Raw genomic sequence first — 18424 nt, 5'->3', positions numbered from 1 at the left:
TAGCCAGTGTCCTCTCTTCCAACAGCACAGATTCCTTTTTCCTGGGGTTGAACGTCATATAAACAGAATTATCTGGCAAGTGCTGTTTCGTGCCTGGCTTCTTTCACTCAACCTTGCATTTATGAAATTGTATGTGGGGTGTGTAGTTGTCACTTGTTCGTAGCCAGCATGTGCACTTACTGCCTTATTATCCCTTCTACTGTTGATGGGCATTTGAGTCGTTTCCAGGTTGGGACTATTTTAAATAGTGCCGCTATGAACATTCTTTTTCAGGTCTTTGAGTGCATAAATGAATACATTTCCATTGAGTATATACCCAGGGTGGAATTGCTGGGTTGGTGGTACATATATATTCCATTTCAGTGGTTACCTTGGAAAAGACAGTTTTCCAAAATGTTTATATCAATTCACCCTCCTGCTAGGTTGCTCTACATTCTCATCTTCAAGTTTTTTGTTTTTTTCATTTTGCTATTCTGGTGGTATACATTTTTTTAAAAGTTATTTTTCCCTTCTATTTTAGCTATCTACCCAGTCAGTGCTCAATCCTGTAACCACTGTAAAATGAGTAAACTATTAAAACAGCTGGAATGAGACTGGTCCCAAATCAACATTTGGGGTGCAAAGGGAGAAGAGGGAGAATATTGTAGAACATACCTGAAGTGTGATGGGGTTAAAGAGGTTGTGGTCAACAAATCAGAGACACAATCTATTTAGTAACAAAACAAATGACAAACTCCACTGGGGATACAGGGCAGTCAGGGACATGGAAAGTATAACGGAAAAAAGATCTGGAACCAGAGTGGCCCACAAGCTGATTGGATATTAGCAGAGTAATGCCATAGCCAAGAAAGAAAATATGATACTGCTCTTGAGTAGAAGAAACATTTTAAAACCCTGACCGCTTGTTTCCCAGAAGACTATGAGGAAATAGACTTTGTGACACATTGAGGAAAAGGAAATCTGATTAGTCACAAGGAAGAAATTCTTGTGGCCAGCAACAGTAATTAAAAAGTAGAATATACAACTCACAGAGCTTGTGGAACTCCTGTCCCCAGGCATGTCCTGTTTCTCTTGTTATGTCTGGGAAAGGGAGGTAGGAAAGGGTGCCCATTCATCAGGGAAAGTGGTTGCAGGCTTAAGTTGTTAAAGCCCCACGAGTGATGAATAACATATTTGTGGGCACGGTTCCATTCCTACCATGTAGCACACGATTTGTAAGCAGTGAAAGGGCGACCACGCAGAAGCAGGGTGGAAAGAGATGGACATGAGTGTCTTGACTCAGAAACAACATTTGGTGGGGCAGAATCTTGTGTGGGCAGAGCAACCCTCAGGGTGACACCCGGACGTCTTTTCCAGCTCTAATTTCTCAGGGGCAGAGCTCTTTGGGCCTCACCCTTCCCCTTGGCCCGACTCTGGCCCCAGAGCCGGGCTGAGCAGCTTCACGACACAGCCCTACTAGATGGTTGGGTCCCCCTGGAAATGAAATCCCTCAGGCATCTGCCTCCTTGGATGTTGGAAGAGGGGATTCTGTTCAACCAGGTGTCCAGCTGCTTCCCCAGTCTCTCTCTTGAGCTGCCCCTGCTCTTTCCTTGCCTTCTCCTACTTAGGACAAGAAGCTAAGAAGAGCCTTTTTGGAAGCATCACTGATTGGCGTGAGGCAGAGGATGTGCTTCCCAGTGGCAGGCAGCTGCGTGGAGCCAGCCTGGACCGTGTCAGGTCTGTGACATGTTTCCCTCCACACGAGGTGCTCAGAACAATCAGACGTTAAACCTGAATTTCCTGATATTGCTCTCCCACGGTTTCTTCAGATGCAAAATGGGGACAATCCTTATTGGACTATTATGGGAATTAAAGGAGTAAACACATATAAAGTCCTTACAGCAGTGCCTGGCACAGAATAAGTGCTCAATGTTAGCTTTGGGATCACCACCACCACTACCACCAGTTTGGAAGATGAAGTTCAAAAATTAATAGAACTCACCCCCTAGGATTTAGCGAAGGAAAATGAAATCCAGAAAGTTGAAGTGACTTGCCCAAGGTCACACAGTTCTCTAATTCCAACACCCATGACTTAAACCATTACTGTGTGCCACACACAGGCCTTACAACATTATAAATGCCCAGGGACATAGCTATTATTATCTCATTTACTGAATGGGACACAGAAGCATGGAAAAGTGTAAGAATTTTGCCCAGGGGCACACAGGTGAGAAGCAGAACTGGAGTCAAAACTCCAAAGCTCAGGGCCACTCTTTGGGGACACCGTTAAACATTGTGACTTGTTTTGGCTGATGGGACATTAACAGGTGTGACCCAAGCAAAGGGCTGAAGTGTCCTTGTACATTTGGGCCCACCTTTGCCTTTCTGTACTTTTTTTTTTTTTATCATGAGAGAAATGTGTGGCAGGTAGCCTGCTCGTCACAGAGAAGTCAACTCATTTCCTGGGCTAAGAATTAGAAACACCTAAAAGGTGATCCCTAAAAGGGATCTCCCCTTTTTTATTTCTGTTCTTTCTACTTCCTGGAATCTGAAAGTTTCCAGCAATAAACCTGGCTTCCATTCATTCTGGGCTCAAAACCCATACCGGATTTCTAAGTCACAATGTAATGAGGCCCAAGGCAGGAGATACAAAATCTATTTCTGGTTTTCTTAATTTGAGGTCAGGCAGGGAATGGGGACAAGAAGATGAAGGGACATTGGATAGCAGCAGCACGGAGGAAGCTGAGTTTTCTGCTGGGACACTTTTCTCACCTGTTCTCTTGCCCAGCACCTAATGTTCATTCCCCATCCCCCACTGTGAACACCACCATCCCTGTCACCGCCTTCACCTGGGGAATTAAGCCCCACGAGACTTTTGCACTTTGAGAACTCTGAAAAGAAAGAGAAGTCTTTCCAAGGAGAAGTATCTTCTCTCCTTCCTTCAGTTTCTCATACTATACTGTAGATCACACACCTATGTTGTAACTGCAGGAAAATATCACCCTTGGATTCAACTTCCAAATTCTGTAAAGTTTGTCAAGAGTGTCCCTGAGTGTAGATCCTGAACATGTTATGTGAGTGCATTCAAAATATTCCCACGATTTCTTAATAAGCTAAACACGCAACTGCTATAGGACCCAATTGTTCTACTCTGAAGTATTCACCCAAGAGAAATGAAAGCATATGTTTGCACACAGACTTACACCTGAATGATTATGGCATATTTATTTTAATAGTTCCTAAATAAGAAACAACCTAAATGTCCTTCAGTGGGCCAGGGGATAAGCATATTGTGGTATATCCATGCAATAGAATATTCATCGGCAGTAAAGAGGAACAAGTTTTCTGTGCACAAAGCAACAGGATGAATCACCATGAGATGAGCAAAGAAGCCATAGCATGCTGTGTGTTGTTTATGATTCCACTTCTATAAAAGTCCAGGAAATCCAAAACTAATCTATAGTAAGAGAAGGCAGATCAGTGGTTGCCTGGAAATTGCTGGAGATCACAGAGGGACACAAGGAAATTTCATCATCTTGATTGTGCTGTTGGCTTCACAAGTGTCAATATTGTCAAACTGTTCACTTTCCATAGGTACAGCTTATCGTTTGTCAATCCCATCTCAATCAAGCGGTATTTAAAAAATTTAAAACAGAATGACCGATGCTTTTCCTCTCCTCTCCTCATCACTATCCTCAAGGGATACCTGTGCATCGAGGTATGGTTTTTATTTGTTTCTTGGTCATTGGCACGAATATTCTCTCTGGATGCTTGTGGGAGGAAGTCAATACCTGGGTGGGCTACGACATCATTTCCAGCTTTTCTGCATCCTTCATCCAGATTCATTGTTATATTTGAAAATATGTGTTGTCCAGCAGGACATGGCCTGGCCGGGCACATTCAAAGTCAACCTGACTTTTTCCAGGTCACTACTATTGAATATCTGAGGATTGAGGTGCCCAAAACTACAAGACGGGCAGCTCAGGGACCCAAACTTCTATTCCATGTGACTACAGTACCATATCTTCCAAGGACAGCTGGGGGTTGCTCTCTAGCAGAGGTATATCAGCCACAGAGAACACTCTGTGCAACATGACTCGGTTTACTAAAATGTGCCTGGGTCAGGCCAACAGGAAGAAGGGGTAGTTAACCTACTGTTTTTACTTCTACTCGGTTTACAAAAATAACTTTGCAGTGACACATGCTGATCTGTGCTTGGGGAGTTGATGCTAAACTATATTTATCAAGGCACCTAGGCCTCTGCCTATTTCAGGCATTAAATGACAATCCCACACACCTCCGAGGACTCCCCATTGTCACTCGTCCTCCCACCTAAAATAGTAAATGACCATGGGATCAGTTTCCCAGGAGAGAAGGGACCAGTTATAGCTCTAAGCTCAGGAATTTATAGGCTTTTCCTAGGCCTGACCTTTCCCATCCCTGCAAATTCTGGAATTCCCCCTCTTCCTGATTGCTCTGGGAGGGCACCGGGTGGCCTGATTCTGCCACTGCCTGTAGCACATTTCTCTCTGAGGCTAACAGAATTCATCACTGTTAATGAGAATAAGCAGCAGGTGCCTCATGGTCACTCTGTACCTTTCCAGAGACTTCCCATATTGTTGCTACCTAGAGAAGTATTCATTATTCCCGAGACTAGCTTGGGTACTGCTTCATTTAGTTTGAGCTTTCCCAGAAGCAGACCCTGAGAAAAAGAATAAGCAATTTATTAATATTTGAGGGATGAGTCCAGAAATCTCTGGTGGGGGAAGAGGAAGAAAGGCAGGAAAGAGAAAGAGCTATAAGGGTGCATTGTCCAGTCAGTGACCACAGTGGGCAGCGAGTGCTTAGTCCCAGGAGGAACACTGGGCACTGGCATATGGTTTTTATCAGCAATGTACTTGAACTACCCTCTTGACTTGTAAGCCACAAAAGGAAACAAATTAAGTGTTATATATTTTATGTTCACAGTTTCTCATGAAGTTCTTGCGGAAGGAGATTATAGAAGGTTTAAATAAGATGCAAAATGAGATCTTTCTTTTTTTTCATTTTCTTTTTTTAAAAACATACTCCCTTCCTGTTTCTTTGGAATCACTGCATATAATCAGGGCATTACAATGTTGCCTCCATCCCATCCCCTAAATTATCTCCTGTCTTTCAAGGAATGAATAGAAACAGAGGGACACCCTTAGTTGTCATCGAAGAAAGGGGCTTCATTGCCATTCTTTTCTTTACAAATCATAAAATCCTGAGCCAACAGTTGCAAAAAAAAGATGTTCTCATAAGATGAGAAATAATAGAACCACAGAAAGCATTAATCGAATTTGGAGATGACAGAGGAGCTATTATATATTAATCTCAAGTCCTGCAAGAGAAGTTTCTTGAAAAGAGAGCAGCCACCTACTCATGAACACTGGGAAGAAAAATAAAAGTGCACATTAAATTAAGATGTAGCATAAAGGATGTTCTGATATTAAGAGTTGTTAAAAAATACTTGTATGACATATAGAAGATGCTATTGAGATTATTTCCTTTGGAGGCTTTAAAACCAAAAGAGATTTCTTCTTAACTGAATGAATAGTTCTCATGACATCTGAGGATGTCCCCCAACGTAAAAGATCAATGTCTTTTAGATCATGGGAAGAAGAGAATGAATGAAGGAGCAGCACAAATAATAGAACTTCCTTTTGGTTTATGTAAAGGGAAATAAAATTAAGAAATAAAATTGTAGTGTTTCAGTTCAAAGTGGCTAGCCAAGCATTTGTGTTCACCGTTTTTCTCTTTCTAAATTCTACTGAGAAGCTAGAAGAACTAGGAAAATCAATTCACAATGGAAGGGGAAAACTGAGAGAAGAGCCACCTATAGAGGAGGGAGAGATAAATGGTAGATATGAAACAAATACCAACTAATTGAAAGTGAAACGCCACTAAGCTGAGAAAATGAAACAGGTATCTCTAAAAAATTGAGTTTCCCTAGAAAAATTCTCACAATAGTATCAAGAACAGTGACTGTATCAGCTTTCCTACTAGATATTTACTCACAAGAAATGAAAAAATGTCTATAGAAAGGCTGGTACAAGAGTACTAATATGGTCTTATTCATACTATACAAAGCCCTGGAAACAAACCAAACATCCATTGAAGGGGTAATGGATAAACAAATTGTGGAATAGTCATATAATGGAATATCACTCAGCAATAAAAAAGAGAAATCTATTCAACATAATGAATCTCAAAAACATTATGTTGAGTGAGAAAAGCCAGGCACGCAGAAAATGGCAGACAGTGTGATTCCATTTATGTGAAGATCTGGAATAGGCAAAACTAATCTATGGTGATGGGAGTCGGGCATTGGTTATCTCTGGGAGGAATGAATTGCCTATAAATTTGCACTAGAAGACTTTCTGGAGTGATGGGACATATTCTATATCCTAATTTTGATGGAGGCTATATAAGCAAATAAAATTGTCAAAGATGGAACAAAACCCTTAAGATTTATCCATTTTACTGTATGTAAACTATATATTGTTTAAAAAAACTTTTAACAATGTACAGAGACAGAGAGAAAGGAGAGAGGGGAGAAGGCAAAGGAAGGGGAAAAAGAAGAGAAGAGGCTACAGAAGTTGGGAGAGAAGACTGGGGGCAGGAAACTGACTAAAGAGTAGAAGAGGTATATATTCAGTCCTGGGTTTTAGAGCGTCTGAATCTGACATTTGCTATGAGGGCTCAGTTATGAGATACTCTTTAGACAAGGCACTGGGGTTGAAAAAGCTGGAAGATTGAGCCAAAACATTAAAATACACTTGAAAAACACACAGATAAAAGTATGAGAGGAAAAATTAAGAGACAAAGAAGATAGACCTAAGAATCTCAATATTAGTTTCAAGCTCTAATAAGAGTTCCAGAAGGAGAGTACAGGGATATCAGAAATAAGCAAAAAAATAACTAAAGAAATTTTCTCAAGGTGAAGATAAACTTGGGGCTTCAGATTGAAAGGGTCCACCATGTGCTAAACATGACTAACAACTAAAGCCCTGATAGCACAACCTGATAAAATTTGTGAACATTAAGAGTAAAGAGAAAAACTCTAAAAACTTCAAGTTAAAAAAAATCACCTACAAAGAAATGGCATCAGACTTTTCATCTGAAACATGAGATGATGTAATAAAATTGGATTATATCTTCAAAATTCTCAGGGGGAAACAGAACACAGCTAACTGCCAAATTAGCATTTAATTATGAGAACCAAATAAAGATATGTTTAAAAATATAGGTTCTCAGAGGGTAAACTCTTTCTATTTTGTTAAAAAAAAGTTCAAATAACTGTTTAATTTTTTTCCATCAGAATCATGGAATCAAAGTTTAGATTTCAGAAGAGTATTCTATTGAAGGAGAAACATCTGACCTTATTGTGAATGCTATTGTGAATTCCATTTAAAAACACAACACTGGAGATAAAAATTTGTTTTCAAAGTAATATTTCTTAAAGAATTTTTGAAAATATAGTTCAGAAAAATAAAAGATGAATATATGATATTCAAGAAGCAGCACAAATAAAGAAATAACTAAATCTTATAGTTAAATCTAAATAACAATTGGGAGCATAATAAAACTGTTAAGAATTGATTCCTAAGATATTTATAATAAAAAGGAAAAAAAAGAAGAAAAAACAAAGAAAAAGGAAAATTCTAGCACTAACATTTCAGAAAATATGATTAAACTATTAGAGGTAGCAGATAGACAATATGGAGAAAAAGCATGTCTTGTTTTGGGGGGGTTAGTTTATAGATACTGATTAATCTTTAGCATTGATAGAAAGTATGAGTTCACAGATGTTTGTTAAAATGTTAAAAGTCATGGAAATATAACTTTCAAAACCTAAGTAAAAATGAGCAAAACAAATCATATTTAAATATTTATTAAATGTTTAAGTACTAAGTTCTGATAAAGCACTTAGCATGCATTCAATCTTTTAGTCCTTACAATAACACTCGGAAATAGTTATTATATATTCATTTTACAGATGAAGAAATCTATACATGGAGAGGCTAACTCTCTTGCCAAAGGTCACAGAGATAAGTTGGGGGTGGGAGGGACGCAAAATAGAAAAAATTGAAAATTTGACAATAGGAAATAAATTGAAAAAGTATCTTCAAATTTATCAGTAATCACAATACATATAAATGAGTTAAATTCATTGATGTCTAGCATGGAAAAATTTAGCTAGAGGTTATTAATAAGAGAGATATTTAAATAAAAATAGCAAAGAAATTTTGAAAATGAAGGTTGGAAAAAGACACCTAAACAAATTCCCCTAGAATCTAAGCTGACCTAAATTTGTTTGCCTAATAGAATGCAACTGAAGTGATATACAAGCTCATCAAAAGGCCTTGCAACTTCTGCTTGTACTCTGTTGCTGCTCTGAGTCCACCATGTAAAGATGTGTGTCCATCATGTAAAGATGTGTGAGATAGCCTTCTTGAGAATGAGAGATTATATGGAGATGGAATCTAGGTGACAGTAAGCACCAACCATCGGACATGAGGGAGGTCATCTTGGACCACCTGGCCCATGCCAAGCCAACAGATGGTTGTAGCTACATGAATAATTTCATCTTAAAATCACCAGAAGAACCACCCAGCTGAGCCCAGAGCAAAGTGCTGATATACAAACTCATGAACAAATAAAATGGTGGTTATGTTAAGCCAATCAATTTTTGGGTGGGTTGTTCTGCAGAAATAGCTAAGTGAGATCATTATCTATCATTTATAAAGAATTCTACTGATAAAAGTAAGCAGCCTGACTACAAAATGGACAAGCAAGTCACAAAGCAAGAAACACAATGTCTGTTGACTTGATTCAAAGATGGAGGAGGCTTGTTGATGGATTGGAACTAGGACTTGGACTCTACAGTCAGTCTGAGTGGATTCCTGGTTCCCTGCCACCACAACTATGTGGCCTTGGATAAGTACCTAAATCTCTACAGTCCTCAATTTCCTCATCTATGAAATAGGTATATAAATGCTTTCTGTCTCACAGGCTCATTGTAACTTTACTTGTATTAACTACAAATAAATTATGCTTTTGCTTCTACTACTGTAAGTGGCTCTGATGAACTCTTGAATCCAAAGCAGTGAATACAAGAAGCTAACTGTTTTATAGAAGGCAGTAGAGGAATAAAAGAGGGAAGGTGCTCATAAAGATGGCAGTTAGGAGATAGAGAACAAAGACATTTCATTACATTTCAGACTTTGTTTTGCTTTAATGTTATTGTAAAAATAATAAATTTGGTGTTTTATATGATACTTGCTTAAATTTCACTGCCTTAATAGTTCTAGCTTTACTACTAAAATATGTAGAAATTCATGATTCTGAATCTAACTGCGATTTAGTAGAAAGTCAATCATTTGAATTTCAAACAAAGAAGATCCAGTTATTATTATTGCCTGTGGATTCTATATTTTGGGATATTCTGTCTTCTAGATGTCTTTAATTATATACAATTGTTTTCTCATTATTATTAATTAAAGACATATGGAAGAACTAATCTGAGCAACATAAGATAAACATTTCCATGAGAAGATAAGATTTCATGTAAAAGCAAAAAGCAAGTTCATGTTTACCTGCATTTTTTGCAACTATTGCACACAACTGTACACTTTTTTATTAGATGTTTTTAAAATATTGAAAACAGTACAAAGACTAATATCATTATTTTTGTAAGCTAGTTAACCAGTAGAGATAGGGTGCTCAAAGCATTTTACTGCCACCTTGTAATGCCATACCTATAGTATAGGGGCAGTCATTTACAGAGTCAAAAACGTATACCCTAGTATGCTGAAATAACCAAAAAAAGTTAGATATAATGTTTATGTAGATGTATATGTATGTATATAAAAATGTATGTATGTGCATATATATGTTCATATTTGACACAGTGAGACTGTTAAGATGAATTTGGAAATGTGAAACTGTTAAAAAGCTTTCCCTATTTCGTAGCCAGCATGATTTTACCAAGAACTTGCAATAAAAGAATGCTTCAAATATTTTTACACTATTAAATAACAAAAAGAAATTAAGAAGCTTCTAGCTGTGCAACTTTGGGCAAGTTACCTAACCTCAGTTTCTCCATTTGGAACAGGGATAATAATAGTGCCTAATTCATGAGATTTTTGTGAGGATTAAGAAAGTTAATATATGTAAAGTGCTAAGAATAGTACTTGCCACATAAAAGGCACTTAATAAATCTTAGCTATTATTGTTGTTATTCTTACTACTGCTTTATTGGGTGCCTTTGATTTGTCCAACCCACCAAATCTTAAGACTGTGTCTCTTTTTAAATGATCCCAAATATACTATAATTTTGGTTAGTAAACTCACCATTGTGTATTTCTGACTAAGCCAACCTTATATTTTAGAATGTTTTAAGGTGAGATAGCAACAAAAATAATGTATAAGGACTGATTAATTTTCTGGTTACGAAGAAGGATTTTAGCAGCTAAGGATATCACAGGGCCAACAATTTTAGATGCAGTTTAAGACTTGGGTTTAAAATGTCTGGTAAAAAGAAAGAACACAGTGTCGAAAGTTTTGTCTTCAAATGCACCTGTTACTAGCAAATTCACTTTCTGGGGCCTGCACACTAATAAATGTGTTTTGCAGACCTCCTCACTTGGCAGAACATACTCTCTTCATTTGAATGGTAATGCCTTTGGAGAATCCGAGGGCCAAAGAAATAACTTGGGTCAGGAAGAATATAAAACTTTTATAATAACAAATTACAAAAGAGAGTAAAATTATGAACTACACTGTTAAACTCATCATTCTGCTTGAATAAGTGTGTGCGTTTCGTGGACAGTATAACTGAGCACTATTACAAGATAAGCTGAAGCTGGTGGATTAGCAGCTACCTGGGATGCAGGACATTTCTAGGAGCATAACTCTTTCTAAATCCCCCATTTCTTCTGCCCCCTTGGGGCAGTTCTTCAGCTAATGCCCCTTTTGAGAATTCAATCCACTTCCCTTTTAGAGTTGCCATTTCCACAAGCTGCTTCTCTCATTACCTTACTGTTCAAGCAGAAAAGGCCAACCCCAGGTTATTCTAATGATAGCAAACACCTCATAAAGAAACCTGCCAAATTTACTTTTCCACAGAACATCATTTTTATGACTTTTCATGAGTCCATGAGGAAAGAAAGCATCATGTATAAAATATGATCTCCAGAAATCTTGAAGATATTAAGAATTATCCCTACAGTGTTAGATCGGTGGGTGTACCAGTCTATAGGATGGCGACATGTTCAATTTCCCCACAGGAATTCCATCATTGTGTCACTGTACCTTTATACCCACAAAGGAAGATGAGAGATGCCCACAGAGTTAAGACATTTTTTAAAATGCCCCCAATTTAAAAGAACTTTAAGCTTTGGGGTGTATTCTTTTCCATTTCTGGTTTTCTATTTGTGTTCAGGGATCACCTTGCTTTAGTTTATAACACCCTGGCAGAGACAAAACTTGGTATAATTAATCAAGAGTTTGGAATGTATGAACACTGGCAAGTTTCTTAACCTCTGTACCTCAGTTTTCGAATCTGCAAAGGGGGGATATTAAATGCATGGTGTCTCATAGGGTTATGATTAAATTAAATGAGTTAAATTCTGTCAAGCACTTAAAACAGTAGCACATAGTAAGAACTATGGAAGTGTTTAAGTGACTTCTCTCTTTAACAGTATGTTTTTCAAAACAAATTGCATGAAGATGTAAAAACTGAATTAGTAGAGGCAAAGGACCATGAAGTCCTTTGGGAACAATGCTTATTTCCACATTGCAGAGTAAAGAGTTTTAGAGGGGCTGCTTCCAGGAGGAGATTTTAGGAGCCAGAGAATCCCCACTGCCTCCTGGGAAAATCCCTGCTCACTTCGACCGGAGTCTCAAGTTTACAGTTGTCACACCCCTAGACCCAAGGAAAACCGCTTTCCAAGGGAGCAGCAGGAAATCCCTACCTGGGCAACCCTTTATTCACAAACCAGAACTCACGTTGCATCCGACTGCCCCCTATGCCCTCCCCAGTAGCGACCCCTCCACTGCCTTGGAGCTGAAATAGATCAACAGAAACCCATTCCTAAAGCGACCTTGAAAGAGGAAGATACCTGGGAAGGCTTTGCAAGTTTAAAAGCACAAGTAACCCCGGCCCAAATCCCCACAGGTGATTAACCTCTGGGCCCTCCTGACCCCAGGAACAGCGTGGGCGAGGAGTGGGTGTCTGCTGTTCTCCTTGGGAAATTATGTCCTGATCTTTGGCATTGCTTTCTGAAAGGGCAGGCTCACCAGGGTTCTTTCTTCCAAACATACTTTAGGGATGTTGTCCTATAAGGTCTCCTTGCGTCCCCCTGCCCCGCCTCTAGTAGCATTATCCAGCCTCTAAAGGGCAACCCAAGACTGGCAGCACCGCAAAGCAAACACACTCCCCACACTTCTCTGCTCCTCCCCAGCCTCGCCTCCCGCAGCCCCCAGGTAACCGGCCTGCGACGGACGGATCTGGAGGGTGCGTCCCGCAGACCTCCGAGCCTGGTCCGGCCTCCAGGCACACCCGCCCCCCGCCCCACCTCTACCGAAGTCAAGTCGCCCGGGCCAAGCTGCTGCCAGAACGGTTGCCCTTTGGTGGGGCTGGGGACCCGCCTGCTCGCAGCCGTCAGGCGCCCGCGCAGCACCCCGCCACCCGGCCCCCGCCGCCGCACACGCCCCCGCCCAGCGGCGCACTCACCTGCGGCCGGGCTCGGCTGGCGTTGCCCGCGGCCCCGTCGGCCCCGTCGGCGGCGCCCGAGCCGCGCAGCACGGTGATGTGCAGCGTGAGCAGCAGCAGCGCCAGCAGCAGCAGCAGCTCCGCCGCCAGACGCACCATCCTCTTGAGGCGCGCGGCTTTAGGACCCGGCGCGGCGGGCGGCGGCGGCGGCGGTGGCGCCGGGGGAGGAGGAGTAGGAGCCCGGGAGCCCGGCGGCGCGGCTCCCGCCTCGGCCCCCGCCGGGGCCCCGCTCCCCGGGCCCGCGGGGCTGGCGCTGGGCGCGGCGGGGCGCGCCGGGCCGGGGGAGCGGGAGCCGCCGCCGCCGCCGCCGCCGCCGCCACCGCACCACGGCGGAGCCACCGCGGGGCCGGGGGTGTCCGAGCCGGCCGCGGAGCAAGCCCCGGCGCTGCCCGGCGGCGGCAGCGGGGACGGGGACCGGGACCGGGGGCCGCCCGGGACCCGGGCCGGGCCGGGGGCCACCCTGCGGGCAGGGGGCTGCGTGGTCGGCGGCGGGGCGGGCGCAGCCGGGCCCCCAAGCGCACATGGGCGCCCCAGATGTGGCCGCGGCGCCGCAGCTGGAGCGGGAGCGGCCGCCAGAGGAGCGCGGGGAGGAGGGGGAGGAGGAGGAGGAGGAGGAGGAGGAGGAGGGCTTCAGCTGCGGCCCGGAGTTACCTCCACGCTTGGCTCCCCCGCCCTCGCCGCCCCGAGCCACTCACCCGGCAAGCCACCTCCACTCCTCTCCGCGCCTCGGGGCCGCCGGCCGCGCCGGCCCGCACGCGGGGTCCCCGGGTGGGCAGGCTCCAGACGGGGGCCCCGGGCACGCGGAGGTTGTTACTGTTTGGAGGTGGCCGGGGCACCCCTCTGGCGTCTGCGTCCGGCCACCGGGCTGTACCAAGTGCGCGCCGCCGAGGTCGCTGTGGCGGGCGAGGGCAGAGCCCCGTGCGCACTGAGGCTCGGGGCTGCGGTGGGCAGGGGCTGCCGGGGCGAGTTTAGAAAGCTTTATTGGCAAAGCGGAGCTGGAGTTGTGGCGATGGAGAACCGAGGGGGCGCCGGACAAGCCAGGTGTCTGTCTGCGACTGTGCACCCCTGCCTGAAGCAGGCGAGGCAAGGGGGGGAGTGACAAAGTGTCTTTCCGGAAGGGTCTTGACACTTGCTCCTGGACCCTGGACCTCCCGACAGCCGGCGCTGCTGCTCGCGGGTCCGCGGGCCCGGGTAGAGCCAGGGCAGGAGGGGAGTCGGCTCCGCGGGGCGCGGGTCTAGCCGAGCGCGCAGGTGTCGCGGCGGGAAGCTGCAGGCGCGCGGTGTCCGCGGCTCAGGAGCTCAGGACGTACGTGGGGCACTGGGGGGTGAATTTCAACTCTGGCCGTCTTGGATCTGGGGGGGCTCATCCCGGGGGTGCCGCTCCAGGAGGGGATTTGGGGGCTGGCGTCGCGCAGCCGTGGCCCCAGGGCCACCGCCTCATGACCGCGCTGCAGCCCCTGGCTCCCGAGCGCTGTTCATGCCTCGCAGGGGGCAGTCGGCGAACGGAAGGACTCGGGGATCGAGCTGAGGGCGTGGGGTCCTCGCCTCGGATGCCAGAGGGAACGGGGGCCCGCGATGGGCTCAGGTCAACGTCGTAGCATCGCGCGTTTCCCTCCCTCTTGATCTTGCTCTGGCTCCCGCCTTACCGAAGTGGCTCTGAGCGGTGGACGCTCAGCGTGGCCGGGGCCTTTTATACTGTGTTTCCTCCGCCTCCCACCCCTTGTTTCCTCCTCCCTCCTCCCCCGCGCCGCCGGCCCAGCCCTTCCCTCCCAGCGAGCCGAGCCCCAGTCTAGGGTTCGCACACATTCATTTCGCGAATGTCCAAGGCTGTCTCGCATCCCGGATCACAGTGCCCAGGGATGGAGCCTCCGGATTCTCCCTTGGTGAATGAAATTCAACAAACAAAACTTTCTTGCCAGCACGTCCGCCACCAACCCCCACGCCCCCAATTTTCTGCCCTCAGCGTCCTAGAAACTGATGTAAAATTCTTAATTTAACTATCTTTCGAGTTTACATTTTCTACGCGAGGCACCTCAGCCAAGTCCTACCAAATGAAGGCAAATACTTGCCCCGTTAGGGAAGTTCCTTAGATCACCGGCACTTTGCAGAATTTAAATAGCGGTGGTTAAGGGATGGTGTGCTTGCTGATTGGGCTCATTTGTGTCGGGGAAAGGAAGGGCTAACTGACTCCTTAAAGATGCCTGAAGCATCTTTAAAATTCTAACTAGCTCCAGCATCTTATTAATAAACTGGCAGCTGTTTATAGGGCCCGTGATATCTTTTCCTTTTCAGTAGTTATTTAGGGATGTGGGGTGGGAGGAAGAAAGGAGAGGTGTTTGGAGCAGGTACTTGCTTTGGATCTTTAGGCAATGGGTCCAGCCACACATCTTATTTTGATCTCCAGGGCTCTAAAATGCCAATAATTGTCAACTGGAGCGCTGGGGGCGCGCGAGGGGGGGTGGGAATTTGAAACAATAACCGTCAATAGTTCAGATGGGAGATCAAAGAGGGGATCCCGGCAGCTTTTAAATCCCACAAGGATCCTCCTGTGTGTTTTCTAATTAGGATCACTTTAAAGGGTTAGGGCGGGAGAATCCGCTCAGAGATGGGACATATAAATTAAGATGGTAAACTAGATTCCTGTAGCCAAAGAGAGTTTAAGGATGGCTCTCACCCCCAGTTGGGCCAGATTGTGATGTGGGCGCACAGGGACAAATGACTTTCCTATTGCCGGAGGCGGACTGGTCTAAATTAGAAGCCAGGGGCTTCTGTGTGCTGCCTTTTCATCACACACAGTCCCCACATGTCAGCCTCCACCGCCTTTCCTCTCATCTAAAAGTCACAGTTTCCGACCTAAGGAAAAAAAAAAATGACTTTTAAAAAACTCTGGAAAGAAACCCTTGCCACAAATGTACATTCTTGTAAAATTGTAAATGGAGATTTGGAGATCAAAGTCTTTCTAAAATGTTGTAAAAATTGTAAATTGAATTTTGGGGGCAGATGTCTTTGTAAAATGTTGCACGAATGTATGAAAGAATCCCATTAAAATCTCTTCATGCTGAGAGATCCAAATTCCAGGTGAGTTTATGTCCAGGAAGCACATATGACCAGTATTGATAAACACCCATGCTCTGGGACTGAAGTCGCCGGTCAAGACTGCCAGCAGTGCTCTGCTTTTGAGGAGTTAAGGAACAACTGGCTTACAATTCTTGTGGAAAAAGAATTACAAATTTAGTAGCCACCAATTAAGTTTCAAGCACATTTTTGAAATTGTACCAATAGCTAAAGGAAAACTCTGCCTCCTTCTGCTGAGTTCCCACAGCACCCATTCATATCTTTATTATTGACCTTACTATATCCAAGTAGAATGTGTCTATTCGCATGTCTGTCTTCCCACCAGACCTGGCTCAGGATCACCTTTGTGGTAGAATATTCCAGAGCATTCCTCCCCTGCCCCCTAGTATCCAATTTTCTTCCTGGGTTCATAGCTAGCAGATGTTTTCCAGGCACACTTGGATCTAGGTGGGACAGTGAAGAGCTCTGTTCCTTCCACGTTTGACCATAAAGCATCCTGAGTGATTTTCTACATAGGCTCTCTCTTTTCAACATGGAAGGAGTGCAAACTGAGTAACTGCTCAAAAGAGAGCTATTGAGCCAGGAATATCTGCATTTAACCTTGTGCAAGTGAGGTCAAACTGTTGTTCAAAGACACTGATTTGGGGATGTTTGCTCAGCAGCTGGTGTTATCCATCCTGACAAGTACAATCTTTGGGACAGGGACAACTGCTTTATCATCATTATATTTCTAGAGCTGAGTACAATGCCTGGCATACCGTAGTTGCTCAATCGATGTTTTTAAAATGAATATAACAAATCTGGTGTCTGTTCAGACCCTAATTATTAAATTAACTCTTCTTAGAGTGCTTGCACTATAGGTGTCTGACATACAAATATATTCTCTCATAGATTTTATCTTTTATTGTGGGTCCCCTTTATATTACAGGCAAGCTTATTTGACTGAAACATTTGGAGAAAGTATGAGAAATAAACAACAAACCAGGACACCTATAGTTAACATCATTGAAGAGAACTTTGTGATCTATTGTGGTCAGGATTTTATTGTTTTTATTTTAATTTTTTACTAAAGACTAGGGCAAGACAGCAAAGAGTAGTTACAATGTAATCTTTATTATTTTTTGCAGGAGTACTGTGTAGAGAAATCATCTTTAGAAAACTTTTTTAGTATAGAAAGTTTTAAATAAATACCAAAGTAAAGAGAATAATATAATGAATGCTCACATACTCATAAACCAGCTTCAATAAGAGTCATGGCCGATCTCGTCTCATCTATAATCTCATTATGTTCCTCCCTCTCAGATTATTTGGAGCAAATTCATGACATATCATTTAGAAAACTTGTATATATTTCAGTATATATCTCAAAAAAGAGCTCGATTAAGGACTATTTTTTTAACACATGCACACTGAATGTGAGTTGTAAAATAGAATTGAGAAGTCAAAACTAGAGACTTTTTTCTGGGTGTAAAAATGATAAGCATTTAGAGATCGTTGTGTTGGAGGCTGTACTGTGTTCACCAAAACCTGTTTCCTCTTGTTCCTGGACTTACCAGTAGACTACTTTTTTCAGTATCCTATGCATTTAGGTGCAGCTGTGTGAGTGAGTTCTGGCTAATAGAATGTGAGTGGAATAACGTGGGCCCCTTCCAGATCTAGCCCATAAACATTTCCTGTGCATGATACTCTCTCTTTTTCCCTTGTCTGCTGGCTGGGTGTTTTTCTGCCCTGGGTGACCTTAGAGCAATGATCAGCCTGGGTCCCTGGAGCAGAGAGAGCCCCTACCCAACCTCCACCTCTACCTGAGAATACCCTGGCTGGGCTATTGTACAACTGTGAAATAAAGTTTTTTTAAAAAATGTGTTAAGCTATTAAAATTTTGGGGTTTGTTACAGGAGCTTGCATTGCCCTAACTAATATAGGGGACGATATTCTGAGAGGGAGGAGTGGCAAACTTTGTTTTTTAGCGAGCCAGATAGGAAACGTTTTTGGTCTTTGTAGGCTATCAGGGTCGCTTTTGCAGCTACTCAGGTCCCCTTTGCAGCTACTCAACTCTGCTGTTGCCATGGGAAAGCAGTCAGAGAAAATGAATGAACGAATGGGTGTATCTGTGTTTTAATAAAATTTCGTTTGTACAACTAGGCAGCTGGACCACGTGACTTAGTTTGCCAACCCCTGTTCTAAGGGACAGACATACCTCATCACCTTGTCTTAGGTGCTATATATGAAGGACTTATAGCAAAGTGGAGTTAGTTGGACTCTACTTACTAGCCCTGTAGCCTTTGGGGCAAGTTATATGATCTCCCTGAGTCTCAGTTTCCCCATCTGTAAGTTAGGGCTAAGAATTTCTACTCTAGGGCTGCTGTGAAGTTCAACTATCACCCCTGCATGTAGGACAACGCAAGTAGTTCCAATCTTTATGTCTGAAAACGAAGGATTCCGTATTCTGTCCAGGAGGGCAGGGAGCTTCTCTGCCTCGCTCCCTTCTGAATTCACATCGTAGACGCTTCATAAATATCTATTCAATGAATGCAGCTTTTAGAAAACGACTGAAAATGGTAGCTCAAATGA

General features: G+C 43.6%; 2 protein-coding genes and 1 long non-coding RNA gene across 3 annotated transcripts in view; 2 read left to right on the top strand and 1 right to left on the bottom strand.

The window, feature by feature from the left end:
• Positions 1-1650, top strand: part of TASP1 (taspase 1) — a 278892-nt gene extending 277242 nt beyond the window's left edge. The window contains exon 15 of the mRNA XM_045529289.1: positions 1608-1650. The gene's annotated coding sequence lies outside the window, so the exon portion shown is untranslated. The remainder of the gene's footprint in view (positions 1-1607) is intronic.
• ISM1 (isthmin 1) overlaps positions 1-13377 on the bottom strand; it is a 62338-nt gene extending 48961 nt beyond the window's left edge. The window contains exon 1 of the mRNA XM_045529287.1: positions 12740-13377. Coding sequence (XP_045385243.1) covers positions 12740-12877 — 138 coding nt within the window. The 5' untranslated portion in view covers positions 12878-13377. The remainder of the gene's footprint in view (positions 1-12739) is intronic.
• LOC123622739 lies at positions 1643-9309 on the top strand. Its single transcript, XR_006729627.1, has 3 exons — positions 1643-1716; positions 3574-3697; positions 8329-9309. It is a non-coding gene; the product is annotated as an uncharacterized LOC123622739 (long non-coding RNA).
• Positions 13378-18424: the final 5047 nt, after the last annotated feature.

This window comes from Lemur catta, chromosome 17 (assembly GCF_020740605.2).
Source record: "Lemur catta isolate mLemCat1 chromosome 17, mLemCat1.pri, whole genome shotgun sequence".
Classification (NCBI taxonomy): Eukaryota; Metazoa; Chordata; class Mammalia; order Primates; family Lemuridae; genus Lemur; species Lemur catta.
Note: the sequence above shows the minus strand (reverse complement) of the source record. Positions and strands in the feature narration are given on the sequence as shown.